Here is a 15583-nt window from a genome sequence, read left to right as displayed (position 1 = left end):
CTGATCTTTCAGACGATTCACAGAAGACAGCCTGGTGCTGTCATTTATCAGCCCAGCAGAGTTGAGGCGCTTAGGTGCACTTTGTCCTTGTGGACTCTGTCTGGTTTGAATCATAATCTTTAGTAAGGAGATGAGTCAATGATCAGTCCAGCATTCAGCACCACACATTGCTTTGGTTAAATGAACATCGCATCTGTTCCTCCTTCGGATGATGACATAGTCGATGAGATGCCAGTGCTTGGAGCGAGGGTGCATCCACGATGTCTTCTTCCAGTTGGGGAGACAGAACACAGTGTTAGTAACCAAGAACTTGAGTTCAGCACATAGTTTGAGCAGGAGAAGACCATTGCTATTGCAGCTTCTGATCCTGTGCTTCCCAATGACGCCATCCCATGCTTGGCAGTCAAAGCCAAGCCTGGCATTGAAGTCTCCAAGGAGGATGAGACAGTCAGACTTCGGTACAGCAGCAATCATGGAGTGGAGGTCATCATAGGTTCTTGACTTTGTTGGAGTTGGTCATGGTAGGGGCATACACACTGATGATAATGACATACTTTTTGCCAAGCAGGGGGAGCTTGAGCATCATCAGTCGGTCATTCACTCCCTTGGCACTGATACACTATTTTAAAATGTATCAGTTATCACTTGTGTTATCTTCTATAAAAAGTTAGTTTTTTTTCTAAAATTGTAAAATTGTAATTATGTGAGTTCAAATCCTGTTGCTCAAGCAAGTAGTAGAGGAGCACAGTAGGCCTAAATGCTGTAAAGCAGGTATGATTCAAAGAGTGAAAGATGTGATGATCCCACACAGGAAATCACATCCATGTCACTTTCTATGTCTTGCTGTCTGTGGCAGCATCTGTAGGATTTATGACTGCACATTTCTTTGAGCCATCTTCTCTCCCCTTACTGTCAGAATGTAGCATCTGTAATATTGTCCTGCAGCAATCTGTAATATTGTCCTGCAGAAATTTTTCTGTTCTGAAAATTTCCATCTCCCTTACCCCTGACTGCACATAATTCATCCAGCACAAAACTCAGTCATAGTGCATGCTAGGCAGAGGATTGGGCCCCTAATAAGGATAAACTATTTTGCTTTTTGGTGGTTTGCTTTTGATGTGTACGTTATTTTAAATCAATCATTTACGTGAGCTGTCCATATAACAATTTGACTTCCACCTTGGCTAACTTAATGTTTTACTAAGTGGGTCCACATAAAAGCAAAACAGATACACTTGTTATTTTCCAAACTGTCCAGTGAGAAATTTAGGTATTTGGGAGGAAAAAGAAAGTTTTGTTGAATATCCTATTCATAAATTTTATACATTTTGCCAGTGTTATGCTTTCTGTATATACTTATCTGAAGCATTGGTAAATGAAAGTAAGGTTGATTTAAGACTTTGCTGAGAGGCCCAGTACAACTTTTTTGTCTTCTGTTCTGCTGAGTGAAAGAGGCCAGTAGGGGAGACGAATCAGTGTTGAAAATCAGCATCGCTTCAGTGAAAGTCAATGGATTATGCTGACGTACACACCCTAGGTTCTGGCTTCTGATGCATATCAGTGATCAATCAGTGATCAGCCCACACCCTTCTGCACTTTCTTGTGTCTTAAATCCTAATTGCAATGCCTAAATTTACAAAATACGTGCACAAAAGAAGTGATTTGGAACAGACAGCACAGCCCAGCCCAGGTGTGAAAAGCATGCTGTGATGCTTGGGGACTCTAGTTTAACTTAAACCAGGAAGGGGTTTGGGACAGACATTGCATAAACCAGTTTGACCCAAATCAATTAAGTATGATACTACATTAACCCGTTTTATTGTAAACCAGTTTTGGCCATTTGAAACTGGTTTATATGCACTGAACTTACAGTTTCATAGTTAGTAGGGTTGGAAGGGACCTGAGCAGATCATCAAGTCCGACCCCCTGCCATGGGCAGGAAAGAATGCTGGGGTCAAACGACCCTGGCAAAGTGATTATCTAGCCTCCTTTTGAAGACCCCCAGGGTAGGAGCAAGCACCACTTCCCTTGGAAGTTGGTTCCAGATCCTAGCTGCCCTGACTGTGAAGTAGTGCTTCCTGATGTCCAGCCTAAAGCTACTCTCAGTCAACTTATGGCTGTTATTCCTAGTTACTCCTCACAGTGCTTGGGGGAACAGGGTCTCGCCTGTTCTCTGCTGGTCCCCCTTGGTAAGTTTATAGATGGCCACCAGATCCCCCCTCAGCCTTCTCTTGTTGAGGCTGAACAGGTTTAGGTCCCGTAGCCTCTCCTCATAGGGCCTGCCCTGCTGCCCCCTGATCATGCGAGTGGCCCTCCTTTGGACCCTCTCTATGCTGTCCACATCCCTCTTGAAGTGAAGCGCCCAGAACTGGACACAGTACTCCAACTGTGGCCTGACCAGTGTTGCATAGAGGAGGAGGATCACCTCCTTGGACCTGCTTATGATGCATCTGTGGATGCATGCCAAGGTCTGGTTGGCCCTACTGACTGCGTCCTCACATTGGCGGCCCATGTTTGAAACAATAATGACTCCAAGGTCCTTTTCTGCCTCTTTGCTGACAAGAAGGGAGTTCCCCAGCCTGTAGGTATGCTGCTGGTTCTTCCTCCCCAGGTGCAGTACCTTGCACTTGTCAGTATTGAAACCCATCCTATTCTCATCCACCCACCTCTGTAACCTGTCCCGATCTAGTTGTAGCCTGTCCCTCCCTTCTAATGTGCCCACTTCTCCCCACATCTTAGTGTCATCTGCAAACTTGAACAAGGTGCTTTTCACCCCCTTGTCAAAGTTGTTGATGAAGATGTTGAACAGTGCGGGTCTGAGGACTGAGCCCTGAGGAACCCCACTGTCCACATCCCTCCGGGTCGAAAATGACCTGTCCACCACCACTATCTCGGTGCGGCCCTCCAGCCAATTTGCAACCTATCTGACTGTGTAGGCATCAATGTCACAGTCGCCTAATTTTTTGATGAGAATGGGGTGAGAGACAGTGTCGAAGGCCTTCCTAAAGTCCAGAAAGGCTATGTTCACCATGACACCTGCATCCAGGGCTTTTCTAACCTGGTCGCAGAAGGCAACCAGGTTGGTGTGACAGCACCCGTATCTAATGAACCCATGTTGATTGCCTCTAAGCATAATCTCCCCTGCTGGTCCCTTGCAGATGTGCTCCTGGATAATTTTCTCAAAGAGCTCCCCAGGACCGAGGTAAGACTGATTGTCGTATAGTTTCCTGGGTCCTCCTTCCTCCCTTTTTTGAAAATGGGGACCACTTTGGCCCTTTTCCAGTCCTCTGGCACCTCGCCAGAGCACCACGAATGTCCATAAAGCTGTGCAAGGGGTCCCACAATGTCCTCTGCCAATTCCCTCAGCACCCTTGGGTGAAGATTATCTGGACCTGCTGATTTGAAGATGTCCAGTCCCACCAGAAGTTCCCTGACCAGGTCCTCTCTGACCCTGGGCCTGTCTGTGCCTTTTCTGAGTTCGTCCGGGATTCCGGTGGGGGGTGATGTCCCAGTCCCTGCTCAGAAATATGGAGGCAAAGAATTTGTTAAAGAGGTCAGCTTTATCATCTGGTGCAACCACTAGATTGGCAAGCGTGTCCTGCAGGAGCCCCACGTTACCCAGTGCCTTCTTTTTACTCCCTATGTATTTAAAAAAGAACTTCTTGTTGTCTTTGATCTGGGTCGTTAGTCCCAGCTCTGTGTCTGCCTTAGCCTTCCTAAGAGGCCCCCTACAGTCTCAAGCAATGGAGGTATAATTCTCCTTGGTGATGGCCCCTCCCATCCATTGGGTGTATGCCTCCTTTTTAGCTTTCAGACATTCCTGAATGCCTTTGGTGAGCCATGGGGGCTTTTGAGCACTCTTGCCCCCTTTAGCTCATATTGGGATTGTTGCCCTTTGGGCTCGGAGAATCGTCTCCTTAAGGAACGACCACTCATCTTGGACTCCCAACTCCCCTCCCCTCCGGGACCTCAGTGCCTCCCTGACTAATCTCCTTAATTCATTGAAATCAGCCCTCCTGAAGTCCAAGGCTGCTGCCTTGCTGCAGGCCTTTGACACCCTGTGCTGGATGGTGAATTCCAGTAGGCAATGATCGCTATCGCCCAGGTGGTCGAGAACCCGCAGCCCCCTCACCAGGTCACCACCTGTGGGCAGGTTCAGCAAGGCATTCCCCCTGGTGGGACTGTGCACCTCCTGGATTAGGTGGAGGTCTTGTATCTTGGCTAGGAACCTACGTGAGCAGTCAGACCTATCTGACTGCTCCTTCCAGCAGATGTCTGGGTAGTTTAGGTCACCCATGATGACTGCTTCCCTTGACTTAACTACCTCTGCCAGCTGACCTGAGAATTCCCAGTCCAGCTGTTCCCCCTGGTTGGGTGGTCTGTAGTGGACACCCACCATTAAGTCCCTTTCCCCCTGACTCCCTTGTATTCTAACCCAGAGCACTTCAGTCTGCCCCTCATCTGACCCCGTGCTGTTTGTTGAGGATGTGTGTTGCTTTTTGACATAGAGAGCCACACCCCCAGCTTTTCTCCCCATTCTGTCCTGCCTGTATAGTCTGTAGCCCTTGATGTTTACTGCCCAGTCATGGGTTGAATCCCACCACGTTTCAGTGAGCCCCACTATGTCTGGGTTTGTGTTGGCTAGGAGGAGGGCAAGTTCCTCCTGCTTGTTCCCCATACTATGTGCATTAGTGTAGAGGCCTCCTGTTGGTGTATGCACTGCTCCCCTGAACCCAGGACTATCTGGACCCCTGCCACTTACCTGGGTACTTCTTGTGCTCATCACCTGTCGTGGCTGGGAAGCGTCATCATTTCCCCCTGTGACCCCATCCCCCGGCAAAGCTTGTTCTGTTAGGCTAGAGACAGACATTACACATAAACTGGTTTAAACCCATAACAGAACAGATAATCAGTGCACATAAACCAGTTTGAAAATGACTGAAAATGGTTTGAGATAAACCTGGTTCAATGTAGTATCAGAGTTAACTGATTTGGGTCAAACCAGTTTATGTAATGTCTTTCCCAGACCCCTTTCTGGTTTAAGTTAAATCAGACTCCCCAGCATCCCGGCATGCTCTCTGGGCTGAGAGGGGCTCTCTGCTCCACAGCAGGGCTGGCCCCTCCCCTCTGCTCCCTGGATGCAGCTCTGGCAGAGACTTGCAGGCACAAAAGCGTCTGCCTGGCTTTCCTCCTGCTCTGCCCTGCCCCTCACCACTCCCTACTAAGCAAGGATCCCCCATCCCCTCTGGTTTACACAGACACCTCAGCATTAGGTAGCTGATCACATGCTGGCTATGGTCCGTGCTGTGACAGACAGCAGTGTTGGCCTAGGGCCTTTTGGACCTAATAACAGCTCAGCTGGTAATGTCCCTCCATTCCTTCTTTGTTTAAGAAGAGCTTGAACTAATGAGAGAGGGTGTTTGTTTTCTGATGGGGTGATAAATGTTGATAACAGAGATGATAAATGCTCTGTTATCAAGGAGAGGGGAATCCCTCCCTAATCCTCCTGGGACCTGGCCACGCCCTCCTCAGATCAGCCTTGTGAAGGGAAGGGAGGGTTGCTCTAGTGCCCCCCATCTTCTAGCCTGAGCTACTGCAGGAATGTGCCTGCATGTCTGGAGTGTCTGTGCAGTTACAAAGTGATTTAACCTAGCCAGGCTAGACTAACCTTCAAAGATAGAATGAATTCGTGCTAAGGCTTTTTGTATGTCTGTCCCTAGCCTTATAGATTTAAACCAGTTTCTGATTAGTTAAACTGGTTTATGTGTAACTTCTAGCCCTAGCTTATACCAGTCACTGGAGTTAGAGATGCATGTGTGGCTCATTGTAATTTTTATTTTTGTGCCATTTTTCCTTCAGAGAGTGACAGAAATCAGCATAATGTATCTGAAACTGACTTAAATATTTAGATCTCTTAGACAAAAATATAACCCCTCAAAGTCAATTTAAACTTCCAGGTAGAAAGCTCCTGATTCTGTTTGCTTCCTTCCTTTGTTCAGTGGCCATGTACAGATGTTAAATTTCTCTGGCAGCGCCACCGATCTCCTAGGTGAAACCACAAATATACAGGTTAGATATTCAGGATTTTTTTTTCCCAGAGCAAAAATGGCTGCTTTGGAAGGAAAGAAACCCAGGAACAATCAGGGTTCAATCCGACTCAGGAGAGTTTCTCCTGGAAAAGCAAATGTTTGTACATGTTCTCTTCTGAGAGAAGCCACAGTATGGTCCTCCAGCATCTTAGGATGCGTTGCTCCCCCTCCCCCCTCCCAGCAGACACTGTATCACTTGCTGAACTCTACTGCTCCAGCTGAGCAAGAAGCAGAACACAACCTTAACAATCTCCACATTGTGCTACAGGGAGACACAAGATGACCCTGAGCAGTCTGGATCAACCAATCAGGGCTGCCCTGTGCACTGCTGCCATCTGTCTTCAGGCAAACTGAGGAAGCCTTTAGAGTAGGCATAGATGGTTGCACTGGGGCCCTCTGGCTGTGCAGCATCAGCACTGCAAGCTCTCTGCTCTTCAAGGGCTCAGCTTTCATGTGTCTATTCAGGCATCTCCAGATAAGTTTTTTTTTCCTACCAGAAAAACAATCCTGGAAGAATTCTCCAGATCATTTGACCATGTGTACACAGCCAATGGCGACTTGACTTAATTGGAAGCAGGATCATGCCCCGCCTCCCTTTTTGCCAGCTGCTACAAATACATGCATTCTATACAAATTACTATGCAATTTGCATTTTGCTCAGACCTAATTTAAGTAAAATTAACTATTTGTGTATCTGGCATTGACCTATAATAGAAGGGAAACGAATCTCTGAACGTAATTTTTTTAAGAACAGAAGGAACAGAAGCTGTTATCAGCACTTAAAATACACCAATTGTTTACTCATATCAGATGATTAAAAAAAACTAAATAAAAATTCTGTCCGATTCAAATGATACTTTCACTTAGACAGGTGCATCCTCATTGATGTCAATGGATTTGTAACCTTTACACTATATTAGACTCCCTTAGGTCTACCTGCTCTGTGAATGATTATAAAAAAACCCTACTTCTGTGTAATATACAGACTGAGGCACTAAAAGTGTTTATAAATAGGGCACATTCTTAGTCTCTTGGTAGTTGCTTTTCATAACATACACCTGTCTTTTGGTTTCTCAATACATGGGAGTACAGGCCCTCATATTGATTAAGGATCAATCATGTTATGCGTCGGTCATTAAGACTGAATTGAAGATAGTCAAGGGGGAGTTTGAAGTTGGCTAGAATGTACACTGGGGGCTCAGGAGAAGAACTAAATTATATATTAACTAAAACTTTTTCTGGGCTTTCTTAGAATCAGTCTCAAATTGAAAAAAAAGGTCCTTCATTGACTCAGGAGTTTCAACTTCATTGTAGTAGGTGTAGTCAGTGAAAATCTTGCTTAGTGGCATCAGCGGGTGGAATCTGCATTCTTGGCGGTTTTTAAGGCCTGGCTCTACAAACTAATGACTGGAATGATCTAGTTTGGCTGGAATGATCTAGTTGGGGATGGTCCTGTTTTGAGCGGGGGGTTGGACTAGATGACCTCCTGAGGTCCCTTCCAATCATCATTTTCTGTGGGCATGTGTAGATGAAACAAGGGCCCTAAATTGAAGCAGTGGGTTTTAAAAAATACCACTGTGGAGCTCCATGGAGTCCGGTGCTTTGCTCCACAGCTGTAGGGGCAGCAAACTAAAACTCCTCAAAGGAGTTTTAGTTTGCTGCACCTCAAATCATTTGAGGTGCATTACACCACCAAATTTGCTGCAGCGGCTGGAATTAATGCACAGTGTACCACTGAGGCGTGCAAACACCAACACCATTAAAGCAGTGCAAAAGCATGTAGCTTGCTTTAAAGTGTCATGCACACACACATCTTGTTTTGTCTACACACGGCCTATGATTCTAACTGTATTTGGACACTAACGGTAAGATAACACCTGTGTTCATTCTGGCTTTGGAGACCGCTCCATCATAGTTGTCACTTTTCCCCACACTGGTCTCATGCCAGGCACTATTTTCTTCAAAATTGCCTGTGTTTCACTTGGCACAGATACAGCTGGTAATGTTGACACCAGAGCTGACATTATCGCTTACTCCAGAAGCATAGCGTGCATATGACAGTGGGAAGAATTCTCTCTCAGAAAAAATGTAGAAGTTTCTTCTGACATTCAGACTTGGGTGTCATCAGTCTCTGCCATTAAAGGAAACAATTCTAAGAGCTAAGGGCTGATACACTTCAGTTACAAACTAGTGATTCAGCAGCACTTCATATCTGATCCTTTTTGATCCCTTCCGTCATCATGGAAGCAGAGACAAAAAATGGGGTTGTTTTTCCTGTTGTCCTGGGTTTGGCCCATCCAAAAATATACATTTGGTTCTCCCTGGTGTCCACTCCACCAGTACCAGAAAGCTGGCTGTAAATATTGTGTGCCATTGGAGGTCACCAGTTTTTATTATCACTTGTGTTAGTTGATTCAATGCTAGTTTCTGTATCTCAGGCATTTTCTACCACATCACTTTTTCTTCCTAGTAAATAACTCATTCTTTATATAGATACCCAGCTCTAAGTAACGGAATCTGAAAGTTTCTCTGTAAGAGAATCTTATGTTCACTTTAGTTAGCTCTTATGTTTGTCAGGTTAATTTATGAAGAATGTCACAAGCTGTACTATTCAAGAGACGAGTAGTAATTAAGTTAGAAATCTGTGATCCATTCTACAGATAATACACTAGTGGAAACTAAAGCTAGTTCATGCAGCCTTTTGTTTTATGTGGGTACTAATTATAGGGCTTAATATATATATAACATGTTCTCATCCATACAGCCATTAAATTGGTTATGATCTCACAAGGGCAATATATATATTCACTAGCCAATTGCCCATCAAGAATGACGGGGGGGGAGGGGGTTGGGATGGAGTGCCACCACCTAACACCCCATGCTGCCGCTGTTTTGCCTTGTGCAGGGAGCGGGGTGGCCTCGGCTCCCCCACCCTCTGTCCGGTCCTTGGCACAGCTTCGGAATCGTGGTGGTGCTACCCCACGCTTGTAGCACTCTGATTGGCTGTTTCTGTCAGCCAGTCAGAGCGCGATTAAAGCGTTACAGACAGACGGACCGATTTAGTCTTTTATAATATTAGAATATTCAGCAATGGACATTTAACTTTTATAGATGAGGAAATGTAGGTTCTTAATATAGCTATTTAAAATGCATTATCCCATGTAAATACAACACTTTCCATCTGAAATGATACATATCATTTGTATCCTTGAATATGGTGATAATGTTCATACAGAAAGCATTCAAAACATAGTCGTTTTGTAATAGATGAATTTTAAAAAGGTTTGTTTAGAAATGCATAGTACAAAGTGACTTATCTCCCAGACAATTAAATATATGTTTTTATTTGTTAGGAGTACATGATATATTTAGAAACATTTCCACTCATCAGTAACCTTCAAAGAAAAGAAAATATGATTATGCCCTTTAAACTATGTAAGAACGTCTTTGTTTGTCTTTGTTGGTACATCTGTAATTAAAACAACATTCTGAAGAAAGCGTCCTTTGTTAAGAGCTCAGTTAAAAAGGGAAATTGCTATGTGACATACCTGACATTTTTAAAGTCAAAAATACAGAAAAAGTTAAAAATAAGATTTTCCCCTCAGAAATGGCAAGGCTTTGTCTGGGCCATAAGGAAGAAGGCCCTTTGCTCCTCTAGGAATTATTTTTCACAAACACACGCTTCTCTTGCAGGCACTTAGTGACATCGTGTTCCCTTCCTGAGTGTCTGCATGTGGTGCTCTCTTCCTTCTTAGTGATCTAGAGGCATTTTTGTATCCAGAAAGGTTCCATTCCTGGACACATAGCTCTGTGCCCAGAGACGTCTCCATAGGTGGGTAGGCAAGACCTCTCATCTTCTCCCCCAAATAGCTGTGGCTGCAGAGCCTGGGTCCACCTTCCGCAGAGGGGTTAGAACTTGGGTCTCTCTTGCTTTCCAGAGCAGCACTGTAGCTACCATACCACAGGCCAGCTGTTATCCAGTCCTGTGTCTGGTGCTCCTTTTGCAGCTGGTGCCCTGGCAGCCACGAGAGAGTAGGCATGTGGATCAAGAGGAAGGGCACAAGCCTGAAAGTGTGTGGCTCAGTGAGGTGGCTACTTGCCTGGAAGGGGGGAGGCCCTTGCTTCTAGCCTTAGTCCTTGTCTCTAAGCTTCTCCCCTGCATTGCCCACATCCATTTTTTTTCCCCAATATCTATGTTTGTGGCTCATCTTCTAAAGGAATAGTGGAAAAGGCAGAAAATAATGGCTGAACTGTGGTGTAGTGGCTAGACTGCTGTACTAAGAAGTGAGAGTGACCCTGGTTCACTCTTTGAGTGAGGGGTGCAAAAACTTAGCATCTTCAGCTTGCCAGGTGGGTGTCTTAGTATCTGAAGTATGGAGGCAAAAAATGGACAGGTGGATATATGCACAGCCCTTTTTCACTCCTGAAACAAAGTCTGGTAGTTGTGGATTTTGGATGACTCCATTATCAGATACTCTGTGTCCACAAGGGGTGCACACCTGGGCTACGACTGCTGCAGAACATGCTCAGTATGTGCATCTACGGAGTTAAGCCTTTAGAGTTATTAGTTAAAAATTAAGTTAAAACTTAAATGACCCTGGACATGTGAGTGCTAAAAATTCCCTGTAAACTGCCAAGAAATTGCTACTTAGATGACCGGGAAAAATAGGATGTCAACCTCAGCCTTCTTGTGGATTTGGGCGAGGGGATATTGTATTACCTGGTTGACAGAAAGATAGATCAACGATATATTATTGAGCCTATTGGCTCCTGTGCGCCCAACAGGGTGGCTAAGAATCCCTTTCCTTTGCCAACAGATACCATTCTGCACTGAGCAGGAGCAGGTTTCTGGACCTGGCTGAGAATGTCATGTGTTAAATTGCTATTTAACTTCTAACTGCTAGATTGACCTGGATTGTTGAGGTTGTGGGATTTTTCTCTTCCTCTTAGCACTCCAGTGACCTGTAGGCTGAATTTTTTCCTACTTGGCTGGTGCCCAAACAGGGTAATTTTCTAACAGCGGACCAGGTTCCCTGATAAACTGCATCAGAAAGTAGATTATGAAAATGCCTCTTTTGAATAGAGTAGGGGTGGGCTGGGAGTTGGGAATCTGAGGCAATATTCTTTGAGAGAGAATTTACATACTTCTTTGAGAGAGTTCATTTACATTTTTCCCCTTTCCTAGCTTACTCTTAAAAGACCAAGACAATTTATCTGAAGTGAAAAGCTCAGTTCACTTGTGGGAAACCATGCCTTCATAAATACGATGAAGTTTTTCATTTTAGAACTTTTGTTTTGCTGTTGTATTTCATTTTGTCTTCTAGGAAAAGTATAATGATAGCATTGAAACTTCTCTGTATAGAAAGAATCTTGATAATATAGTTCAGCATAATTTCTGATAGAGACTTAAAACAGTAAATGATAATTTAGTACAAGTACTGTTCAAGAAAAACTGAGTGAAACCCTTGCCTCATTTGCTTTTAACTTTGTAAGGCCAAGCTTTCACCTACTGGCTTTTTATGTTATGTGCCATTATTTTGATTCCTTAATTTTGCCAGTATTGACTGAGGTTGGGCAAGTTCAAACAGAACTTTTTGCTAGACAGTGAAAAAAAATCATAAAGCTACAGATTCTTGGATGAAAGTAAGGTAAAGACAATATTCCTTTAATACCTCAAAAAGATGTTGTCAGGTTGTTTGGACTGATGCTGTGGCCCTAGCTTTTAAATGCAGGAATGAATTAATGCCCTTAATAAAACCAAAAAGAAAATAAAAATGAAAAATGCCAAATTCAGTGTGATCAAGCTAACATATATTGTATAAAATTTTTCACAGTGTCCCTTAAAATAAGCTGTTGCATACATGAAATATTCATATTGTTTTTAATATTATTGTTTACAGACTGAAGAACTTACCGTTCACTTTTACTAAGCTTAAAGAACTTGCAGCTTTGTGGCTGTCTGACAACCAGGTAATATAACTTTTCATTTTTATCTCATCTTTAACAGCAAGGTATAGGATGTCTTATTAATGATCACAGATAAAATCTATATTTTAACAGATTATTTCAGCTGTGCTTATGAAGTATTTAGACTCATTAGATTCAATGTACACTTTGTTAGCCACTTTACTGGAAAAACTCACCTTGGAAGGATGTGTTCCTTTTATCTGCTAAGTTTCAATGTCCTGAAAAAAACTGATAAATTAAAGCTAGCAGTATTCACAGGGCTCTCTCTGAAATGACACATTTATGGCCTGTGGCAGGAAACAGGGCCCAGGGATTTTATACTGGACACAGTCTCTGTCCTCTTTATGCCTTAATCTCTCTATGACACAACTCTTAGTGTTTTGCTCCCCATCCCCTCAGTTTCTCTATTTATCCCTTTTTTACTTCCATGAAAAGGAAGGCTTTCTTTTAACTGTTATACATTTGATACTCTTTTGGTTTTTTGCTATCTTTATATCTTTTACTTGATCAAAAGTAACATTTAAATTCTTTGCTCATAGAAAATAAAGATGGTAAATAAAGGTAGGTTCAAAATCGTCAACATTCTTAAGTCCCATAGTTAAGAGTGATTTAGGTACTTGCTATTAGATTACTAAAGGTATTTAAACACCCAACTCCTATTGAAATCAATGGGAACTAGGCATCAAATACCATTTAAAATGACCAGTAGTAACCCATGTCCTTTTGCCTTTCAACTTCTAAGTTCTGAAATCGGTTTAAAATTTTGATATAAAATTTTCAAATGTATCTTTTCTTGGTCTAAAAAAGTGTGTGTGTGTGTGTGTGTATGTGTGTGTGTGTGTGGATAGATTAGGTGGAAGGGAACAAAATGATGTGTTCATGACAAGTCTTCCTTTATTTTTCTTCAGTAAAATATATTCAAAATAGAATTAATAATATAATATAAATATTATGTTTGGTATTATCAGTTTGAAATAAATGAGCATAGCTTATTGCTCACATATTGAAATCAGAGCAGCTATGTAAATATACTTAGCTGAGAATTGGTCCTTGAGGAAAATTCCTTTTTTCCCCCCCAAATACTGCTTTTTGCTATAGTCAACCCGCATATAACTTGCTTTATTCCAAGATCCTGCGAGAGCTTCAGCCCCTGGAAGATGCTACATTATGCACAATAAATTGTAACATGTCACACACTCAATCAATTTATCATGCAATAAAAAATAGCACACCAGCTACAAAGATGGCCATTTAATGTAGAACAACTTTGTGGCTAGTTTGCTTTGCATTTAAATTTGAATATGTGCCATGGAGCTGTCTGATCCCCAGCTTTCCCCACCAACCTGCAGCATGAGAAAGGTGATGGACATGAGAGATAATTTATGTCATAATTCCATATGGAATTTATGAGTCACCTTGAAGTGCCAAATCTTGTAGTTTTGATGGTTAGTGACTGTGTTTCTAAACATTGAAGTCAGCAAGATTTTGCCCAATGTTATCAGGCATCATTATGACAATACTATCTGTGGTCTAGGGCTTTTAAAAAAATTAAATTTGCAGAATTAGTATTGAGAAATGTTACAGCTTAACTAGCTACTACCAGTCTGTCCATGGGTACTGGCAGACAAATAAGTTGGCAGTTCCAGCCATTTTAACAGTTACTGGAGAAGGAGAATAAGTTAATTTTCACAAAAAGTTCACCATAAGTTTGCAATTATTTTAATAATGAAATAGGTTTTTTTCCCCCCTAGAACTGTAAACTTACTGTAGATCTTGTTGCCTTTTGAATTCAAGTCTGATCACTGCAGTTGTGCATGAACCAAACTTCAGCATTTTATTGCAAATGAATACATTCTGTAATCAATGTGAAAAAGACACTGAGATTATGATCCTACAGTTGTCTCTTGGGAAGGATATCTATCTTTGTACAGATGTCTCTTGAATTTAGAGGGTTCAGTGCAGTATCAGGTACTTCTCTGAATGTCAGATGCTGAGTGAATATCTTGTTGACTTATGATTAAATGAGTAATCAGTAAGACACTTACTGTAAGACCAAGGGTGTGCACAGATGAACGGGGTGAAAGAGGGGCACACAAGAGCATGAGATATGCTGCTCATTAACTTGTATCAGCTGATTTAGCCATTTCATCTGTCCACTTTTATCCTTCAGTAAGTTAAGTTAATCTGGTGTAACTGTTTCATTTAGATGTAAACTGCCCTAATTTAACTTCCAATTACCTGGGGATACGAATGTACATACAAAACAACTATAGCGGATTCAGTGATAAAGCAACACTAAAAATGCTAAAACTTCATTAATAAGCAACTGTATAGATTTCATGCAATGCAGTCATTCTTAACTGCTACTTTTACTTATATAGCTAAGATAATGTTTTAGTATTTTTAACAACTTATATACATATCTCTACAAAAATTCTGAGGAGATTTTGATGAAGTCAATTAAAAACTTTTCTCTTTCTCTCATTTCTGTTTCTGCTTATCAAAAACTGATCTGTATTGTATAGCCATAAAAATATAACTCCCAAACTAAAGGAAACATTGGAGTGAACTACTGAGTGGTTATTTAACAGCTCAGCTTGACGCAAACATACCGAACATTTATTTTCTCTTTAAGATGAGGGAGGAGGTTGTTCTTAATAACTTGGGCTTTCTACAAGAGACAATTTGAATGTTGTACTTTGTCTACGACATTGGCTCCTACATGCTACAGTAAAACATACTACTTTATCTGAATATTCACAAAGCCAAATGACAAATATTCCACTCACTTGTACCAATATTATTCTACCGTAACTGTACTGACCACAGTAAAGTTACTCCTCATTTACTCCAGGCAAATCAGCTTAAAATCAGGTGCTAGATGCTTACCCTGTGCTTTTTCCTAGCCTTCCCAGCTTCTTATTTTACTTAATCGCTGTCATTTTTCTGACTCTAGTACTTGCACTTGAAAAATTTCTACATGTATGATTTTATATATGTATAATTAAGAATGAGAAACCCAAGGGGAAAATTCCAAATTAAAATAATGCATTTTTCAATTTTCAGGTGCAGAAACTAGTCATTAGACTAGAAGAACTAATTACATTTTATATTTTCTGTTTTATCAGATCATAAAAAACATTTTTGTTGAATACAGATGACTGAAATTCTGATGAACATTTTCATTTGTCCTTTATTTATAGTCTAAGGCCCTTATCCCTTTACAAACCGAGGCTCATCCAGAAACAAAGCAAAGAGTACTGACTAACTATATGTTTCCCCAGCAACCCCGTGGTGATGAAGGTAAAAACAAAAAAACAAAACTCAGCAGTTTCTTCTACAAAGGCTGCAGCATGTATTATTATGATTATTTATATCACAGAAGTGGGGAGGTGTGGAATAAAGATATTCAAGCATGATTTGGTGGCTGGGAATATAACAAACAGTACATGTAAAGCAGCCTATTCTGGGGCAAGATTTGTCTTCTTTTTTTGAAGTCAGAAGAAGGAGCCAAATTTTGTTATTTG

At 41.9% G+C, this 15583-nt stretch overlaps 1 protein-coding gene across 3 annotated transcripts in view; it reads left to right on the top strand.

Moving 5' to 3' along the window:
* The window catches only part of LRRC7 (leucine rich repeat containing 7), a 290296-nt gene that overhangs the window by 183200 nt on the left and 91513 nt on the right, over positions 1-15583 (top strand). For all 3 annotated transcript variants that reach the window (XM_019528410.1, XM_019528409.1, XM_019528408.1), the window contains exons 12-13: positions 11990-12059; positions 15260-15359. In XM_019528410.1, the coding sequence (XP_019383955.1) occupies positions 11990-12059; positions 15260-15359 (170 nt within the window). The remainder of the gene's footprint in view (positions 1-11989; positions 12060-15259; positions 15360-15583) is intronic.

The sequence above is a fragment of the Gavialis gangeticus genome, unplaced genomic scaffold (genome assembly GCF_001723915.1).
Source record: "Gavialis gangeticus isolate Ggan-Ray unplaced genomic scaffold, GavGan_comp1, whole genome shotgun sequence".
NCBI classification, from domain to species: domain Eukaryota; kingdom Metazoa; phylum Chordata; order Crocodylia; family Gavialidae; genus Gavialis; species Gavialis gangeticus.
Note: the sequence above shows the minus strand (reverse complement) of the source record. Positions and strands in the feature narration are given on the sequence as shown.